Source organism: Ambystoma mexicanum, chromosome 6q (genome assembly GCF_040938575.1).
Source record: "Ambystoma mexicanum isolate Mex_15411 chromosome 6q, UKY_AmexF1_1, whole genome shotgun sequence".
Taxonomy (NCBI): domain Eukaryota; kingdom Metazoa; phylum Chordata; class Amphibia; order Caudata; family Ambystomatidae; genus Ambystoma; species Ambystoma mexicanum.
Genome location: NC_090937.1, coordinates 1,249,318,785 through 1,249,336,576, shown reverse-complemented (window position 1 = coordinate 1,249,336,576; position 17,792 = coordinate 1,249,318,785). Strand labels below are relative to the sequence as shown.

General features: G+C 45.2%; 1 protein-coding gene across 1 annotated transcript in view; it reads left to right on the top strand.

Annotated features, from left to right (window-relative positions):
* TBC1D19 (TBC1 domain family member 19) overlaps positions 1 to 17,792 on the top strand; it is a 2,127,563-nt gene that overhangs the window by 813,959 nt on the left and 1,295,812 nt on the right. The window contains exon 7 of the mRNA XM_069631846.1: positions 4,277 to 4,323. Within this exon, the coding sequence (XP_069487947.1) occupies positions 4,277 to 4,323 (47 nt within the window). The remainder of the gene's footprint in view (positions 1 to 4,276; positions 4,324 to 17,792) is intronic.

Sequence of the window (17,792 nt, the reverse complement as noted above, 5' to 3'; positions counted from 1 at the left end):
TATTTAGAAAAGTTGCTAAAAAGATCAATGAAGAGCGCAGGATATTACCATTGCAAGACCCTTCTGGAATAGAAGAGTAAACCAGATAATACAAAACTGGTTTCTGCCATTACCTATGGACCTAACAGTAATAAAATCAGCAACTTGATATTAAGAAATTGGAAATAATTAAATCTGCACAAACCAATGAAATTAAAACCATTGTTTCCCTTTAAAAAGTGCAAAAACCTGAAGCAACTCTTGTACACGTCACCAGACATCAAGATAAACAAATTGTTGATCTATGTAGCCAGTTAGGTTTGGTCGTAATTATTGGGCACTTACCTTGTGGAAGATGTGTTGCATGTAAATTTACTGTGAGGAACCAAGAATGAGGCACAGACCCAGAGGAATCATGGTGAATGGTATACACTTTTATTAAATTATAAAGGGGGTTGAAAAATGCCTGACTCTCTCTAATCTATGCGGAATGTTCCTACCTCAGCCGAAAACAAAGGGTCTGTCCTGTGTCAAGATGTCCAAAGCAAAAATGGCCTGTGTCTGAAATCCTATCCTAGCCCTCTCATTCTAAAAGTAACTCTAAGGTGTTTTGGGTAATATCTTTGGCTGGAAAGTGCACAAATGTACAAGTTCAACAAAAAGGTAACACCAACAAAAGTTCCAAATGGATAATGTTCACAGTTCCAGGGAATGACTCTCTTCCCCAGGTTTCTCTCCACCAAAACAAAAGTTCAAAAGAATAACCACATTCATTGTACCCTAAGAGGATAACCCCCTCCTCTTGGTGTTGCAAACCACTCCCGGGGAAATGACTCCATTCCCCACGTCTTTTCTTCATTCAATGAAATTCAAAATCCTAAGGAAATGAATCTTCCGTGGGATTCGTTTTTCAAAATACCACAAGGTTGGTGCGGGTCCCAGACTCGCAAAACACCTTGTATACTCCGCTATCAGGCTCTTTTGTACAGTTCCTTTACACAATTTGGGTGTAGATCTCAGACTTGCAAACGCCTGATATACTCTCCTGCCAGGACTTTTGTACAACACAACTCTATATTGGTGCAGATCCCAGATCTGCTCTTCGTCTGATATACTCTCCTGCCAGGACTTTGTTACTGTTCTCTCTTTTCCATTCAGTACAAGGGGGTATGGGTCTTCCACAAGTTCTTCTTATGACTCGTGTATTTATATCTCCCCAGATGCTGGGGCTATGAAAATCAGTTCATGATGTAAGCCGTAGGAAATGTTGCTCCTGTTCCAATTCAGGAATGTCTTCTCCAGCTCCCTCCCAGGACCCGATCTTCCACTGTGGGATCACCGGCTTTAGGACGGCTCCCTTGGCTTCTCTGACCCCGCTCTGGTCCTTATCTGCTTCTGCTCTCTCTCCCTCTCTCTCTCTCTCTGCTTTGGGCGGAGCGTCTCTGTGACTGGTGGCGGTCTGCGTGTATTTCCGGCTTCCCTTGCTGGCGCAAAGCTCCTCCTTTGCCTCGCATCACGTTTTGGCATTTTTCCTGCCTATGGGACTGTGTCTTTGGTCCAGATGACACATTCCCTTTTCTTCATGCTGCTTCTCTACCTCGCTCGCCGGATTCCCTGCCCTAGCTCGGAAGTCTTCTCCACCGTTCTCCCGCATCTCCTTGCTCTTCACCTGTCCATCTGACAGCTTGGTTTACCCAGCAGTGGCTAGCTGGACGAATCTCCCTGCGTTGCTCAGCTATTCCATCTTTGAACTTCCAGAGCCAATCGGATTTCTCCAACTGGTAGACTGCTCACTTCGCCTCAGCCGAACAATCTTTATTCTGGTTGCCCTTCTACTCGTGTCAGTCTTTGTCATTCGCTTTGCTACAGAATATTGAAGGATACTGTCAGCAGGCTTTGCGGGTTGTTGAAGAGTATTATTGCAGTATGCCATCAAGGCATGAGGATGGAGGGAATATCGCTAAAAGGGAAAGGGGGGTGCATGTCTCATCTGATTATCCCCCCCCCCCCCCCTTGAGGGTCGCCTCCCCTCATGTGATCATCCGTCTCATAGACACCCTCAGGGTTAGGATCAGGTAGCGGCTGCCATCCCCTGGCCACATGAGGAGAGGCTACCTCTGGGAAAAGAGTGATGACATCATCGGGTTCATCACATTATTTTTAAAATTCTGGAATTTACATTGACAGGCAAAACATGGAACCTAAAGGGATTTACCAACTGCAATACTCACAATGTTGTATATTTAATACAATATCCATGCAATAAGTGCTATGTAGGCAAGACTGAACGGCAAGTAGATTTGAGAATCCATGAGCATAGGTCAGGTATATGTTCGGGTAACGTAACTGCTCTTTTCTGTTAGTGGCTCACTACATAGAATGTCAGCAAACAGCAGACGATTTTAAATGGTTTGTTTTGGAGAAAGTCAATTAAGACCCTACCAACGCCTCAGTGGCTGTGCAATTAGCCAAGTGTGATCAGTACTGGATATTCTCTTTGAAGACTCACATTACAGGCCTTAATAACAGTAAAGAATGATCATCAGTTACCTAATCCCTATCCGGCCGGCAGCTCTTTCGATGGGTATGCCATGCATAGATATTTTGCACGCACATTGCCCATGTTATTTCTATTTGGGTGTAACATTACAGGTTTATACGTGCAGATCATATCCCTCTTTTATATTGGGCCGTGCAGTCTGCAGGTTTTTTAAAGAGCTCTTCTATATGCAGGCTTCTTTTCAGCAAATACATGAAAGACTCTGCATTGACATTACGTAATGCTATTAGTGGTTTCGCTGTTGCGCTCCTTTAATACACTCTACATTTACGCACGACAGGCCGTGGATGAAATGTAACCACTGAAGTTAACCTTCAACCGGATATTTACCATATTGCTGCATTCTTCACACATCCGTAGCGTTCCCTGGCGTCTTGACTTTAATACGAACTGTAGTCAAGTTACCTGGTATTATTAAACTACACATATGCAGGCAGAATTAGATCATGTATTTAGATGAGTGCTGTGTTGTTCTTCTATCGTTATAGATGCTCAAGTATGTAAAAGCCAGGAAGATTTTATAGGAGTCGATCACGATGCACTATCCTCAATTCTTTTTGCCTAGCAGTTGAAGCCACATGTAATAGTCGTTCGTTCAAGATAAGCTCTTTGCTAAGTGAATATTAATATCACTGAAATATGAGCCACTATGCCATTCGTTTGAATAGTCCCTTCATGTTCTGTTTACTTTATAGTTAGCTTTCATGAAACCTTAAAAACACTCATCAGATTAATAAAAGAGACCACCGCACGGGGTCAACTATCAAGCTACCCTATTCACTCCATGGAGTCCTGAGTGCAGCAATCAGTGCATCAGATACTTTCCTCAGAGAGCTACATGTCCTGTGTAGTGAAACATAAGTCTTTATGTGCATTCATAATTTCAAATTGAGTAAGACTTGTACCTTTGCATTTCGAATTTAAGAAATCACGGCCCTAAAAAAAATGAGCAAGTTCGTCGAAACTAGCAACAGTCCTGGTTGGCATTCATAGAGGCCAGCATCTACTTTAAATTATATTGCAGTATTTTAAGGTTTTAGCTAGTAGGCACTTTAGTCTTTAACTCAGAGAAAACGTTTGGCACTTTTGGCTTGATTTAGTTGAGCACATTAGCACTTTGTACTTTACCGGTGCAGCTCCCACTCCTGGGAGCAGCACAGGTAAATAGGGTATGATTTACAGAAGTGTTTTATAATGGCACAATCCCATTGGAAAAGCTCTGTGAATCAGGCCGTATGTATTAGCTGGAGGGAATATATATGTTTTTGTATTCGGCATTTCTTGCTACATTTGTTAAGTATTCTTGCACTGTCCATTGTTTTTCAGGAGTAACTGTCTATGTAGTTATTAATTTTTGTTTGTGCTTTGTGATGAGTTCTTGATCACTTTGATGTCCCATGAATTTTTGAGTGATTATTTTATGTACCTTTTTTATATCCATATCAAAGCAATATTTGTAATCATTTGTTAATTGAGACCACTTATGTGTAATGGTGCACATTTACATAGGAACTAAGCTATCGAGGCACGTTTACTTACTTTACCATCTGGACCATGTAAAGAGGGTCCAGGTGGTAAAGTGTTTCAATGAACTCAACTCATACAGTGATGTTTTTGGTGCTTATAATTTAGTATCGTATGCAGCCAAAGCAATTCATTAGATATATTGAGGCAATTAAAGATAGATTGATAAAACAAGAATGACTGTAAACATGACACTTTGTAAACTTTTTTCAGATCTAAGTCTTTTTCGACCTGTATATGCACCGAAAGATTTTCTTGAGGTATGTAGTTTTGGACTATTCACTGTATTAAATGCAATTTTATCTCATGCTGCTATTTATTAAGAACATCGGTTTTCTCATCATGAGATAGCACTAAATATAAACAATGAGTATCTCTGCATGGTAACCTTTCTGGAAATAATCTCTTGTGTTTCATTTTACGTCATGTATGATTATACAAATTCTACTTATTTTGGACATCTTATAACCATATTTAACAATTATTCTCCAAAAAGTTCATGAGTTCTGTTTTAAAATATAGCAAATTATTTGTTCTCCGGCACCCTCAGATAGAAAAATATTTTGGATAACAGAATATCTGTGTACCACAGGATGGAAAGGAAATAAGTTGGCATAACAAAGCATACAGGACTGCTGCCCTATTTATAGGCGCTCTGCCATCAGGAATGCATTTTTATCTGGGCTTTTAAACGTTGTGTCCTTCACAATGCTATTTTTTATGGAAATTACATCTGGCTGTTTATGATACTTTATGGTGAATAGGGTGCTTATTAACAAAGCTTTTCCTGTAATTTCTTTCTTGCAAATATAACATTGGCAAAAATAACAGTGCGAAAGATAGGATGTAATGTAAAACTGAAAGCAAAATGCTGCCACTTTATGAATTAAGTTTGGCTTTTTGGACACTCGTTCAAGTATTCCAACTGTGTTTCTCTCCAGAAAATCCTTTTTTCATCAGGCCTTTTACCTCTAGCAACATGTTTTATTGTCAGCTGCCTTTAAAATCACAATTTTGTGAAGTTTATGAATCCATTTTTTTCATCCACATGTTGTCTTACCTGACCTGTTCATGAGACAAGGTGCACAGATTATTTGATAAGTCTCGCTTAAATGGCCAGACTAGAATCATAGAAAGATAAGCTCAGTTCTTGTATAGTTTGTATTCTGGATTAGCCCTCTGTAGAAGAGTTGGGCATTTTTCAATAAAATACAACGGGAGGTTAAAAGACAAGGAAGGAATAAGGCTTACAGGGAAGCAGAATGTGTCATATGTAGGCACACTCGTCATCCTTTGTATCAGGGCCACGACTGTTATGAAGACCAATAACGGGGCATTACTCAGAAGTCTGACAGTTGGGCACCTTCATGGATTCCTCTGCATGGAGGTGTAGTCGCTCCATCACCTCCAGCTAGAACGTTGAAAACATTGGTGATGACCATAGAGTAGCCCCTCACAGCAGAGACTCTCAACGTCCCTACTTTTGCAGTCCAAGTCCTTAATGGTGAGAAGAGCATACTAGGTTTCATAGATCTACACCTGTGCAACAGGTTTCACTTTCCTTTAGTCTGGTTCCAATTCTGCAAAAAGCTATGGCACCATGGTTTACTTCCAGAGACCTTTCGGAGGCCCAGAACAACCTCTAAGACCATAGACATGCCTGTGAGTGGCATGACACCAGAATGAGATCCTGAATCTGATAAACATGATCTTGAACCCTAGTGCATAAGCAACATATCAACCCCATATTGTGTGGTAATATATACATATATACAAATTACACACTTGTACTAGCCAGTTTGTTTTGAAGTTTTAGGTTCAAGAACACCATTTTTCATAAAGACCTTGTTTGATCCTGAATAACAGTTTTGGAGTGAACCTGTCTACATAGTATCCTGGGGTATTTGTAGGTGAATCCTTCCAGTAAGGGTCTTGAATATAGATCACATTTTGGTAAATAAACAAGTACTGGATCCACCAGCTCAAAGTTCCAAACAAATGGATATATCAAGAAAAATGTGTCCAGAAGAGGAACCACATGAGTTGTGCTCTCTGAGATGTTGCAGGTTGGGGGAGCTCTGCAGCGCAACTCAACAAACATGAAATAATAATACTTCGACTTGGCATTCAACATTGGATACTCACATTTCAAATAAATCCCCCTCAGTGGATGTGAAGATATTGAAACAGCCTAAGATACAGTACAAGATATGTTTTTTTCTGCTGCCAACAGACCATGGGCTGAATAATGGACCACATTTTGCAAGTCGAGAAAATGCAGCAAGATGCAGGTACACACCATGAAGCTGCTCCAGGCTCAGAACTATCCAGGGCCATTGCAGAAATGGAAGCTGTTAGCATTAAAGTTGATATTGTGCAACATAAGGTGGAATTCACGGATGCCAGCATTGGCTGATGTTAAAGCTAGGGTTGGTAACAGAGAATATTACTAATGTTCTAAAAGAGAAAATTAATGCCTTCACCAAGGATATAAAGATAATAACTGAAAGACAAAGAAAGCAGTACTTGGAGAAATACCATTAGGATAGTGGGAGTAGCAGAATCAGTTGGAGCTTCCCATGACAAACCTTGTGGCAAAATGTGCTGAAGAAACTGCTACCTAGGGCTCAACTATCTAGCATAATCTCAGTGGAAAGAGCATAGTAGGCATTAGGTCCCAGAATACCACTGGGGAGGATTGGGAGCTGCACTCAGATCCCAAAAATTATTCCAGGGACAGGGATGCACTGTCGCAAGCAGCCAGGAAAGCAGGGGAGCGCCCACAGAGAAATGGGAAAGTAACTTTTTATTCAAATCTAGCAGTAAAAGTACAAAAAGCTAGAAGAGGGTGTGTTGGAGTGTAGCAAGCATTGTAGGATTGGGACATTGAAATATGCAATGCTTCACTGTGCAAAGCTAAGAAATAATTATTGTGGGTCAGTCATTTTTCTGTTTTTTACTGATCCTGCGTCATATCTAGACTATCTCAAGGGAGAATCCAACTCTGCACAGCACTAGGAACACCCACAATAATCCTCCATTCAATGGTTGGAGAAAGAAAGATGTGAAGAAGCTGATTAAAGGTCAGAAGGTAAACTTAAGCGATGAGTTGAAACACAGGATCAATGGATTAGGCAACCCTGCAGTAGCTTTGTCTTATTGAATAACTGAAGTTCTCTGAGAAGTCTCCCTCCTCCTTCCTCATGTCTGCATTGTTTTTGTAAATCCTTTTTATTCAAAACAGTTTTATAACATGAAGCAAATTGGCATAGAATGGATCTTGAGCAATTACATCATGTAATGTATACTCTTTTCATTTAAGTCTCCCCCTCCGGGTCAAACTGCCTGAATATAGTCACAAGCTGAAGTTTCGCAAACAGTCATAATCGAACATTAACAATCACCTAGCATTGCTGTAAGCTCAGAGGTTCTCAAAAGTCCAACAGGGCTCAATTTTGCAGGTTTCAAGTCCTGTTTTCTTCACCTTCGCATACGTCCCATTTAACTACCCTTGTGTCTCCCACCTTCCACCCCTCAGCCATTTTCCCTCTCCAGAAACCATGCCTTTCCACCCTCATGGGGGTTTCAAATCCACTGAGGACTATAGTTAATTTAACAGATGGCTCCAATCCACTGCTACCCCCTCCTCCAACCCTGGGTCCTGGTCTTCTTCAGGACTCCCAATTCCGCCATCCTCACCTGCGAATATCTCCTATCCACTGCCTCAAGGATGGCCCTTGGGGTTTCCTCCATGCTATGGCCACCCTCCTTTTGGCCAGTACACGCATAAACTGGGCCAGTCAGCTCTGTGTTTTGTGTAATAATCCTCATAAGCACACTCTTGGAACACACTCAAAACTGGAACCAAGTAGCCCATTGACTCTTACTACTACTGCTTGCCAGTAGTCCGTGATCACTGAACATTTCCACAACATATCCCAAATCCCTGCCTGCTCAGTCCCACATCTTGGGCAGTCTGCACTTAAGGTGTCGTTCATCATGTGTATTTTCACGGGTGCTACATATACCCTATGCAGGACATTAAATGGTATCAACTGAAATCTAGCATTTCTCGAGGTCTTTCAGATCTGTTCCCACATCTTTTCCCAGTCTGCTTCCAAAATCTGTTCCCCTGTATCTCTTTCCCACCTGGCCTTAACTGCCAGCTCCTCCTCAATTAATAGCTCCCCTATTGATTGATAAATACGGGAAACCCTAGCTTCCCCCTCTCCTTTGGTCAGCAGTACTTGCATTAATGGATTTGTAGCTGGTTCCTCTGTGGTTTCCACCCACAGGTTTGCTAAGCGTGCAACCATTGTCCCGTAGGCCAGGAATTGCCCCCCTGGGAATCCCATTTCGCTGCCTCCATTCCTCGAATGACTTGCTGTGCCTCCTTCAAATAAGGCCCCTTACCGAAGCACACCCCTTCTCCATCAATCTCAAGAACCCCATTCTCTGTGCCGCCGCCCAAAGCCCCTGGTCTGCGCTTCATGGCAAGTCTGATCTATAAAGCCCCAATACCTGCTTCCTTCTCAGAAGTTTCTTCCAGATCTCCTGCACCACATGAAAATCATTAGTGGTCCCCCTCTCCCAACCGCTCCCCACAGTAATTCCACTCCACTTCGGTGAGTTGGTAGACTCCCCAATAGCCCCTTTAGTAACCCCCCCGGGGGTCGGTCCACAATAACACTGCCTGTAGCTGAGCTGCCATAAAATATTGCTTGTAATTAGGCAAATTTAAACCCCCCTCTTGGCGTGAACGCTGTAGCGTTGCTAGTGAGGCACTCCTCCTCCCTGAGTGCCACAGTAGTTCCCCCACTCGTTTATCTAGCATTTTAAAGAAGACCTTCTTAATTGCATACGGTATATTAGTGAAATAGTAAAGGAGCATCGGGTGGATAACCATTTTGCACAGGGCTACTCTCCCCATCCATGATAACGGCAACCTCTTCCAAAATTGGACTGATTCCGCAATCCCTGGGAGTGCTCTACCGTATTGTACACAAATGTCTCTTCGATACTGTGAAAAATCTGGATGCCCAGATATCGAAATGAGTCCCCCTCCCACCCGAGTCCGAAGTCAGGCAGGGTCATCAGGTCCTGACCTCGGAGGCCCCCCAAGTAACACTGACTTTTCAATATTAATGCAGTATCTCGATAGTTTCCAGAAGTTACCTAGCACCTCTGGTAGGATTGGGAGGTTGTCTACCGGGTTCCCCACATATAACAACAGATCATCGGCATATAGAAAACCACATGTCGTACCACTCCCACCAAAATACCTGCGTCCCCCATCTCTTTCCCGAGATACCTCGCCAATGGTTCCACCACCATTGCAAACAATATTAGGGAGACTGGGCACCCTTGTCTCGTCCCTCTACTTCGTGTCCATCTCTGTGACACCCAGCTATTCGTTTTTACTCTAGAAATTGGTTTAGTATAGAAGAGCTGCAACCATCGACATATGTTGTCCCCAAACACATAGGCCCCTAGCACTGGAAACAACAATTTCCATTGCACTGAATCGAAGGCTTTCATGGCATCAAAAGAGGCCACCGCTATATCCCCCCAGGAGTCCCTAACCTTGTCCATTACATGGTGCAACTGATGGAGATTCATTGTGGTGCCCCGCCCCCCCTAAGAACCCACACCGATCCGGGTGTATTAGACCTGGGATCACCCCGGACAATATGTAAGCTAACACCTTTCCCAGAATTTTCACGTCAACATTTAATAATGAAATCGGTTGATGGGATGAGCATTCAAGGGGGTCCTTATGGTCCTTCAATAGGACCGTTATTATCGTTTCCTGCATGGATTCTGCCAGAATCCCTGTCTCAAAGGCCTCATCATAGACTTTAAGTCGGGGGACCAATAGCTCCTCAAACCTGCAGTAGAACTCCAGCGGGAGTCCATCCCCTCCTGGAGACTTACCCTTCCCCATTTCCCGCAATGCCTCACATATTTCGGATTCTTCAATTGGTCCATCTAACTTCTCCCTGACATCCCCCGTGAGCCCTGGTAATTCCGCTATATTAAGAAGCTCCCAGGCATCTTCATCTGAATATGACTTTTCGCTCGTATACAAGGATTGATAGAAGTCTTGAAAGGCTTTGTTGATTCCTGCCTGGGTGGTACTAAATTCCCCTAAATTTCGCCTAATCTGGGTTATGGTGTCCCGTGGCTGCTCCCATCGGATCAACCAGGCCAATAGGTGCCCCGCCTTGTCTCCCTCCCCGTGTCTTCGTATGCCCCTTTGACGCCCGTAACATTTTTAGAGTGAGTCCTGTATCTCCTGATGGGATGCCAGGGTGACAGCCAATTCCTCACCCTTGTCTTGTCCTTCCCCCGTTTCCTTTCAAGGTAGCTATCTCCTTTTCCAATTTCCGTAATTTCTCCTGCAAAGTTTTCCTAGCTATACAAATCCCCATAACCATGACCTTAAATACTTCCCATACGGTTCCCCACCTTTCCGCTCACCCCTCGTAGTTCTGAAAGAAAAGCTGTCATCTCTCCGTCAGTGATTCTTTAAATGCCCTGTCCTCCAGGATCGTGGCTGAAAGTCGCCAGGAGTACAGTGATGGCCTTTGCCATGTCCCTCCCATGTTTGTTACCAAGGGTGAGTGATCCGAAGGGGTCCTCCCCAATTACACCCTATTGCTGAATTTACTGAAGTGCTCCGCCCGACAATTAAGTAATCCAGCTGAGAATACGCTCCATGCACCCCAGAGAAGTAAGAGTACCTCTGATCTTGCTCACGAGACCCCCTCCACAGCTCCACTAGGTCCCAGTCCCCTATTATCTTCCGCAGTGTTGATGCTGCCTGCTGCTTCTGTGAGCCCAAGCTCCCCCTACTGTCCCAGTTCAGATCTAGCAAGCAATTAAAATCCCCTCCTCACATAAACACTCCCTCGTGGTACCCTCTCACCAGTTGCATCACAGAGGGGAAGTATTCTTTGTCATCCAAATTAGGAGCATAGGAGTTGACATTGGAAATGTCTTTACTTTCCAGCACACCCTGAAGCGCTACCGTTCTTTCCATCTCATCCGTTACCACCCTGCCCACCTGCAGTGGTAGCCCGGCTGCCACCCAAATCAACGCCCCTCTTGCAAATTTAGAGTAAGACGTTCGCACTACAGTCCTCCCCCCAATATCTCCTAAGTAGATCTAAATCTTTGCATACCCTATGGGTTTACCAAGCTGTATACCATGGTGTTTCAGAAAGCCCCCTTCCCGTTGGCATTTAAACTCTTTGGGCCTCATCACGAGTTTGGCAGTAACCCTTAAATCCGGCGGTAGCGCTGTTACCGCTGGATTTAAGGGTCCGCCAAATCAGGGCTTTGGCTGATTTCCCCCCAGCTAAGAGCTGGGGGGAAATCTGCCGAAATTTCGCGCTCATACCATTGAGCCCAATGGGGAATGGGGCATTCCCAAATGGGCTCAATGGGGAATGGGGATTTCCAATTCCGCCAAACCCATGATCCGGCACTAATAGCGCTTGTGGGTTCGGCGGTAGGGCAGATAACGCCAGCGCTATTAGCGCCAGCGCTATTAGCGCCAGCGTTACCGCCCAACTCGTGATGAGGCCCTTTACCTAGACCTCGAACGTTCAAGGTCCCAATTCTCAAACAATCACCCCCTGTTCTGGTTGCAGTTGTCTCCTCCCTCCCATACCTTTCCTATCGCTGTTCACCCCCATAGCCTTGTCTGAGTTGCTCTCCTCCATTCCATTAGCCTCGCTTCTAACTTCAACCAACTAGGCAACCGTGCCCAACGTGTGGTTTCCCCCAACTTCCCTCTCCTTTTCCCTCCTATTTGTTACCCCTTCCTCCTGCCCTCCCCTTCCTCCCTCCCACTGCCCCCCCTCTTTGCTCTCCCATTCAGCCCTTGTAGGTCCCCCAACGAGCCTATCGACTCCACCCCTCTACTCTGATTCCTCAACTCCCTCCTCCCAAACCTCCCCTTCCCTACCCTGGACCCTCCCCAACCATGGTCCGAATTCCCTTCTCCCCTAACTCTTGACCTGCCCCCCCCTTCCAGTCGACGAACGGTCATCAGTCCAGGGTTCCACCCTGCCGCCTTCCTTCCTCCCGTCCTTAAAGGCATATCTTGCTCTCCCACCTTCAATCTTAAACTGGTGCTTCACCTCCTTTCAGGTCCTCTCTGGCCATTCTCAGTTTCCAGCTCCCCCTCACCCCTCTTAGTCACCCGACCACTGTATTACCTTCACACCCTCTCCCTGAGCACTCAACCCCTGAGGCTGTGTATCCAGCCAGGCCCACACCTCCTGCGGTGATCCAAAGAACCATGATTTCCCTCTAGCAATAACCTTCAATTTTGCTGGAAAAAACATCATATATTTAATGTTTAGTTCTCTGAGGCAGCGTCCCACTCCATCATAAGTTTTACGTTGGCACTGTACTTCCAATGTGATATCTGGGAAAATACGGAACTTTATGTTTCCCACTTGGTAGTGGACCACCCTCTGGAACTCCTGTAGGATGGCATCCCTGTCTCTGAAGTTCAAGACTTTCGCCACTATGGCTCTCAGCGGTCTTCCTGGGAGCAGGGCTTTGCTCGGTACTCTGTGTGCGCGCTCCACAGTGAAAAGGGTCGATAGTCCCTTCACTCTCAGGGTATTTAATATAAGCTGCTCCACGAAAAATTCAGTGCTAGGTCCCTCTTCTCTTTCTGGAACGCCCACCAGTCGGATGTTGCATCGCCGTGAACGCCCTTCTGCATCCTCCGCCCTGGATTCCAATGTCCTTGTCGCTACTACCAAGCCTGCCACATGATGATTCTTGAGCAGTTGTAGGTCATCCTCCACATTGCTTACTCTCTGTAACACCTCCTTAACCCTTTCGCACACCTTCCGTAGGCCCGCTCTCACCAGGAACACATCCACCCATACTTCCTTAATGCTCCCCTCGAGGGAGATTCTTGTAGCTTGTATCGCTTCCATTAGGGCATCCAAAGTAACCCCTCCCGTGCCCCCTCAACTGGTACCTTCCACTTCCCGGCCTTCCTCCTCATTCTTCTGGTGTTTTTTGGTCGGGTCTGTGTATCTGTCCATCTTGTGTTGCCCCTTTACCATCGTCTCCATTCTCGGGTAGCCCAGACCCAACTTGTGTCCTTGCGCAGTTTGCGTTCCCTTCTCTTTGGAGCTAGGCGCCAGGGGTTAACACCTTTCAACTGGTACTTCCTTCCTTCAAGGGAAGTGGTCGTAGTGGTCACTCCGTATCTTGTTTGGGAGGGGTCCCGGACGTTCCTCTCCTTAGGATACTGTGCTACCTATCGTCGGGTTATTGTGCACCTGTGAAAACACTATCTCCCCGGCGCTGACGTGCTGCACAATATTCACTCCTCTGGGCTCAGAGTCTATCATCCACTTGCGGGGGAGTGCCCCTCAAAGTCACCTTGGTGTCGGAAGACAACCAGAAAGGGGGCAACGCCCCTACTGTCCGCCCCTCACTCCGCTGCCCCTCCGGGTTGATATTCCCGCTGTGGATCTTCTCTGGCCTCCGCTGCCACACTGCTCCTCCCTCTGGCCCGTCCCGTCTCAAGGATGATCCCAGCTCTTGTGGGGTGCACTCACCCAGGCACTGCGGGTCCTCGCTCCTCCTCTTCTTGGTCCGGCCGTCTTCAGCAGCGTCTCCTTGCCACCTTGATGCTCCTCTACTTGTCGCCCTTCCACCCATGAGGGCTCCACTCCTCTCGTTCAGGGAGTTAGGGATATCCGTCGCCAAGTGCTGTTCCGCCCGTAATCCGGCAATACCTTTCCTTTTCCTGCAACTTCAGGTCAGGCGGTGCTTCACGTCTTCGCTGTCCACCCTTCTCTGGGCTCTCACTGACACTTCTCTTTGCGCTCAGGGCACTCCGCTCCTCTAGCTTGTCATGATTCCCCTGCCAGGTTCTGCCACCTTCAGGCCGGGTGCCCGCGATCGGCTCCGGTGGCCATTTTATTTCCAGATCCCCGCCTCTGCATTCCTCTTGCGTCGGGGCTGTGCCTCACCGTGCTTTGCCTCCAAACTTGCACTGATTACTCTTTCACCGTTCCCACGGCCAAAGCTGAGTTGGGGAACGTCTCAGTGGGTTATTAACAGGATTTCTGCCAGGATCTTAATGGGTGGTCTGGGAGCCACAGAGAGCTACTTACTCATGCTCCGGCTGATGGCCACACCCCCCCATGTCTGCATTGTGAAGCCAACACATAATGAAGTATGAGATGGAGGTATGTTACGATCACCGCTGCAATGCAGCCATTCAGAATCCTCCACCAAACAAAACATTTACTACAAACCATGGATCAATGTGAGGTATTTCCCACTTTGCAGTAAAGAACATGGTCCTCTGAGCAAGCAAGCATAACTACTTTTAAGGATGATTAGAAGGATTTTTCACTAAGATTCCACAAACTGTGAGAAACCTGAGGGGACCCTCACCCTACTCCCCTTGGATCCTCTTCTAAAGTGGCCGTGGAAAGGCCATCACTTTTGGATCCTGACGCTGGGGGCGGAGAAGCGAAGGAGGGCCACCTGGGTGGAGGGTATTTGGGGATTGGGAAGAGGATATCCGCAGGTGAGACACGGTATCCCCTTTCCCTTGTGAAAACCAACCTTACCCTCCCTCGACCTTTATGGGCTATTGCAAAACATCTCCCATCATTTCCCCTCATTTAACCCACTATAGTACTGGGACGAGGAAGAGGTGACTAGGAATAGTGAACACTAGAAGAGGCCTGCAGAGTGTTGAAAAGGTCAGGCATGTCCCAAGTCCTTCACTAATTGCGACCAGGCAATTACAATGTGGAACTCACACCTGCAAACTGTCAAGTGGTTGCAAGTGTATAAAAAGGGATGAGACCAGCAGCGTTCAGACCAGCAGGAAATCCTGTATACGAGGAGGCAGCCAAGGTAGGTCCTGCCTGAGAGCCAGGACGCTGGAAGACGATCCCAAGGAACTGTGGAGCCCAGAGCCAGGCGGGTCGCGAGAAGGCCAAGAGGTGTGGGAGCCTCAATGGTCAGACGTTTGCAGCCGGAGCTGCAAACATAGAAGAAAATTGCCCGGAGGAGACGCCAGGGACCGGTGAGTGAACCGGGAAAATCACTCAATCTGGGGCTCTCCTGGGGGATGTAGGGAAACCAAAATGAATGTCGAATGAATGAAAAAGCACACACACACGAAGAAACAAACCCAAAGCCACGGGTTGAGAGAGAACTAAGCACAATATAATATGCAAGCGGCAGAGTAAAAGATCACAGATGTTGAATACCAAACTAAATTAAAGCTTTTGGCAAAGGTATGACCTGGTGACAAGTGTATGTGAAACTCAGATACTACCTATTTGAAAGCAAGCATGGAAGATTGCGAGAGAGCATGAAAGTAAGGTAGTAAAGCCAACAAAACCAATGCTAAGCAAACTTTGCATAAATATAGTGTGGCAAGGCCAAAGACTGGCAAAGAATATGTGACACATTGTGGCAAAGCCAAGAGGCTGACCAGGGGAAGCCAATTGAATGTGAATCTTCACACAAAGCCAAGAGGCTGACAAGGAGACACAAAGTGAGTGTGAATCTTGGCACAGGTACAGATACAGAAGAACCTGCGTGGGCTAGCGAGCCTAGGGTTCCTGGTTGCGTGACCTGTAATGGGTGGACTGTTTGGTCTGACAACTGCGCCTAGACCAAGGAACCCCAAATGTGAAAACCAAAGAAAATACTGAAGTGAAATAAGAAAAAGCAATCTGATTGAAATGTTAAAAAAACCCAGAAGGGAGAGTAAAGTTGATTTGGAGCTGTTTTTGAACATTGCAAGATTGAGAATAAGTATAAATTGACTATCTTGAACTTGTGGAAGAGACCCAGAGGTTTTCTGGAACTGTCTTGAACTTGATATGATATGATATGGCATTTATAACGCGCCTACACACAAGTGTTTCAAGGCACGAAAGTTTTGTGGAACTATCCTGAACTTGGGAAAGTTAATCCCGAGACTTTTGTGGAACTTTCTTGAACTTGGGAAAGGGGAGCTGGAAGAAGCTCGGAACTTTATTCCGAACCCTATTTCTTTTGTTGCTGACGTCCCTACACATTCTTTAGCTTTAGTTGTGAGGGCAAGTATAGGTTTTGGACACAGACAGACTTTTAAGTTGAACTTTCTGACTCAGACTTTCCTTAGTTTCTTCAAGTTATGGAAATCCCACCATAGTATAGGGCAGGTTAGGCATTCATCCATCCTGACATTTGAGTTAAAAAAGCTATTCTGTTTGAACTTTTAATCTGTTGTCTGTGTCTTGCTTCTTGATTCCTTCACAAAACAGAAAAGCTCAAAAATATTCCTAAGAGAACTCAAAATAGTGACAAATATTCTGGAGGCGTATTTGTCAGATAAGGCAGCACAATCGCTTCTATGCACTAAAAAATGTTATTACACCAGGGGCAATAAAGCTAATAGGATCCTGGCTGCCAAACGGCAGAACCACTCTTCCAGAACTGTCATTAGTGGTTTTTGATTTAGACACACTGATCATGTCAGCGGAAGGGGAAGAAAGAGATTCTGGTAAACTACTTCTCTGAGCTGCTTTCAGAAGTCTCGATGGGCTTCAATGAAATAAACTCTTACCTCGTCCAACTAGACCTCCTGCAATAACAAGGTCAGAGATGGAAGTTTTAGAAAGCCCAATAACTCCAGAGTAAATGAAGAGGCCATTATGAAACTGCCCACAGCGAAAGCACCAGGCCGGATGGTTTCCTTGATTCCTTCTACAGGGTATATAATGTTACACTAATCCCTAATACAGAGATGCAACTCGTTCTAAACCTCAGGGATAGTGGCCAATTCTATTGCAGAATCCACCCCGACCTTACTCCTGAAACTGGGTAAGTATTCCACAGAATGCATATCCTACCACTCAATCTCACTCATGCTCAAATCCCGGCTAATAGCATAATGTAAGTCCTCCCATCACTGATAGACCTGTACCAAACAGGGTTTTCAAAAGGAAGAGATACACGTGATAATGGATAAGGAACACAGTCAATTTAATACAGCATGGACCATGATCGGATAAGAAATGTATACATTTGGTGCTAAATGCTAACAAAGCGTTTGACAGCATTAATTTGGCCTACCTTCTTTAAATTATTTTAAAAATTTGGATTTTGCCCCAATTTTACAAAGTTAATAATGTCTTCTTTCCAGAACCCATACACCAAGCTTACATTTAATAGTAAGCAAACTGAAGCTATCCAAATGGGAGGCACACAACAGTGCTGCCCCTTATGTCCTCTAATATTTGCACTGGCTATGGAGCCAATTAGGATGAAACTCCAAGATTGAAGGCATCTAATCCTTTGGGTCCATACACAAATTGTCTATAAATGCTGATGATATGCTGGTGTTTCTATGTAATCGTACCGGCTCCCTAACAGAACAATTTTTAAGGATAAGCCAATTCTAAGAAATGTCAATCAATCTTTAGAAATCCAAAGCGCTAAACATAACAGAGTCAACTGAGGCAGTGGAACTATTGCGCACACTAACACACTATGAATGATCAGAAAACCCAATTCAATACTTAGATCTCTATCTTACCTCTTGTTATGATTCCTTATATCGAGCCAATATCCCAGAATTATGGAAAACAACCATAGATCACTTAACTAGATGGGATCTTAAAGAGATTTTATGGCTAGGCTATATCTCTGCAGTTACAATGACCCTCAATCC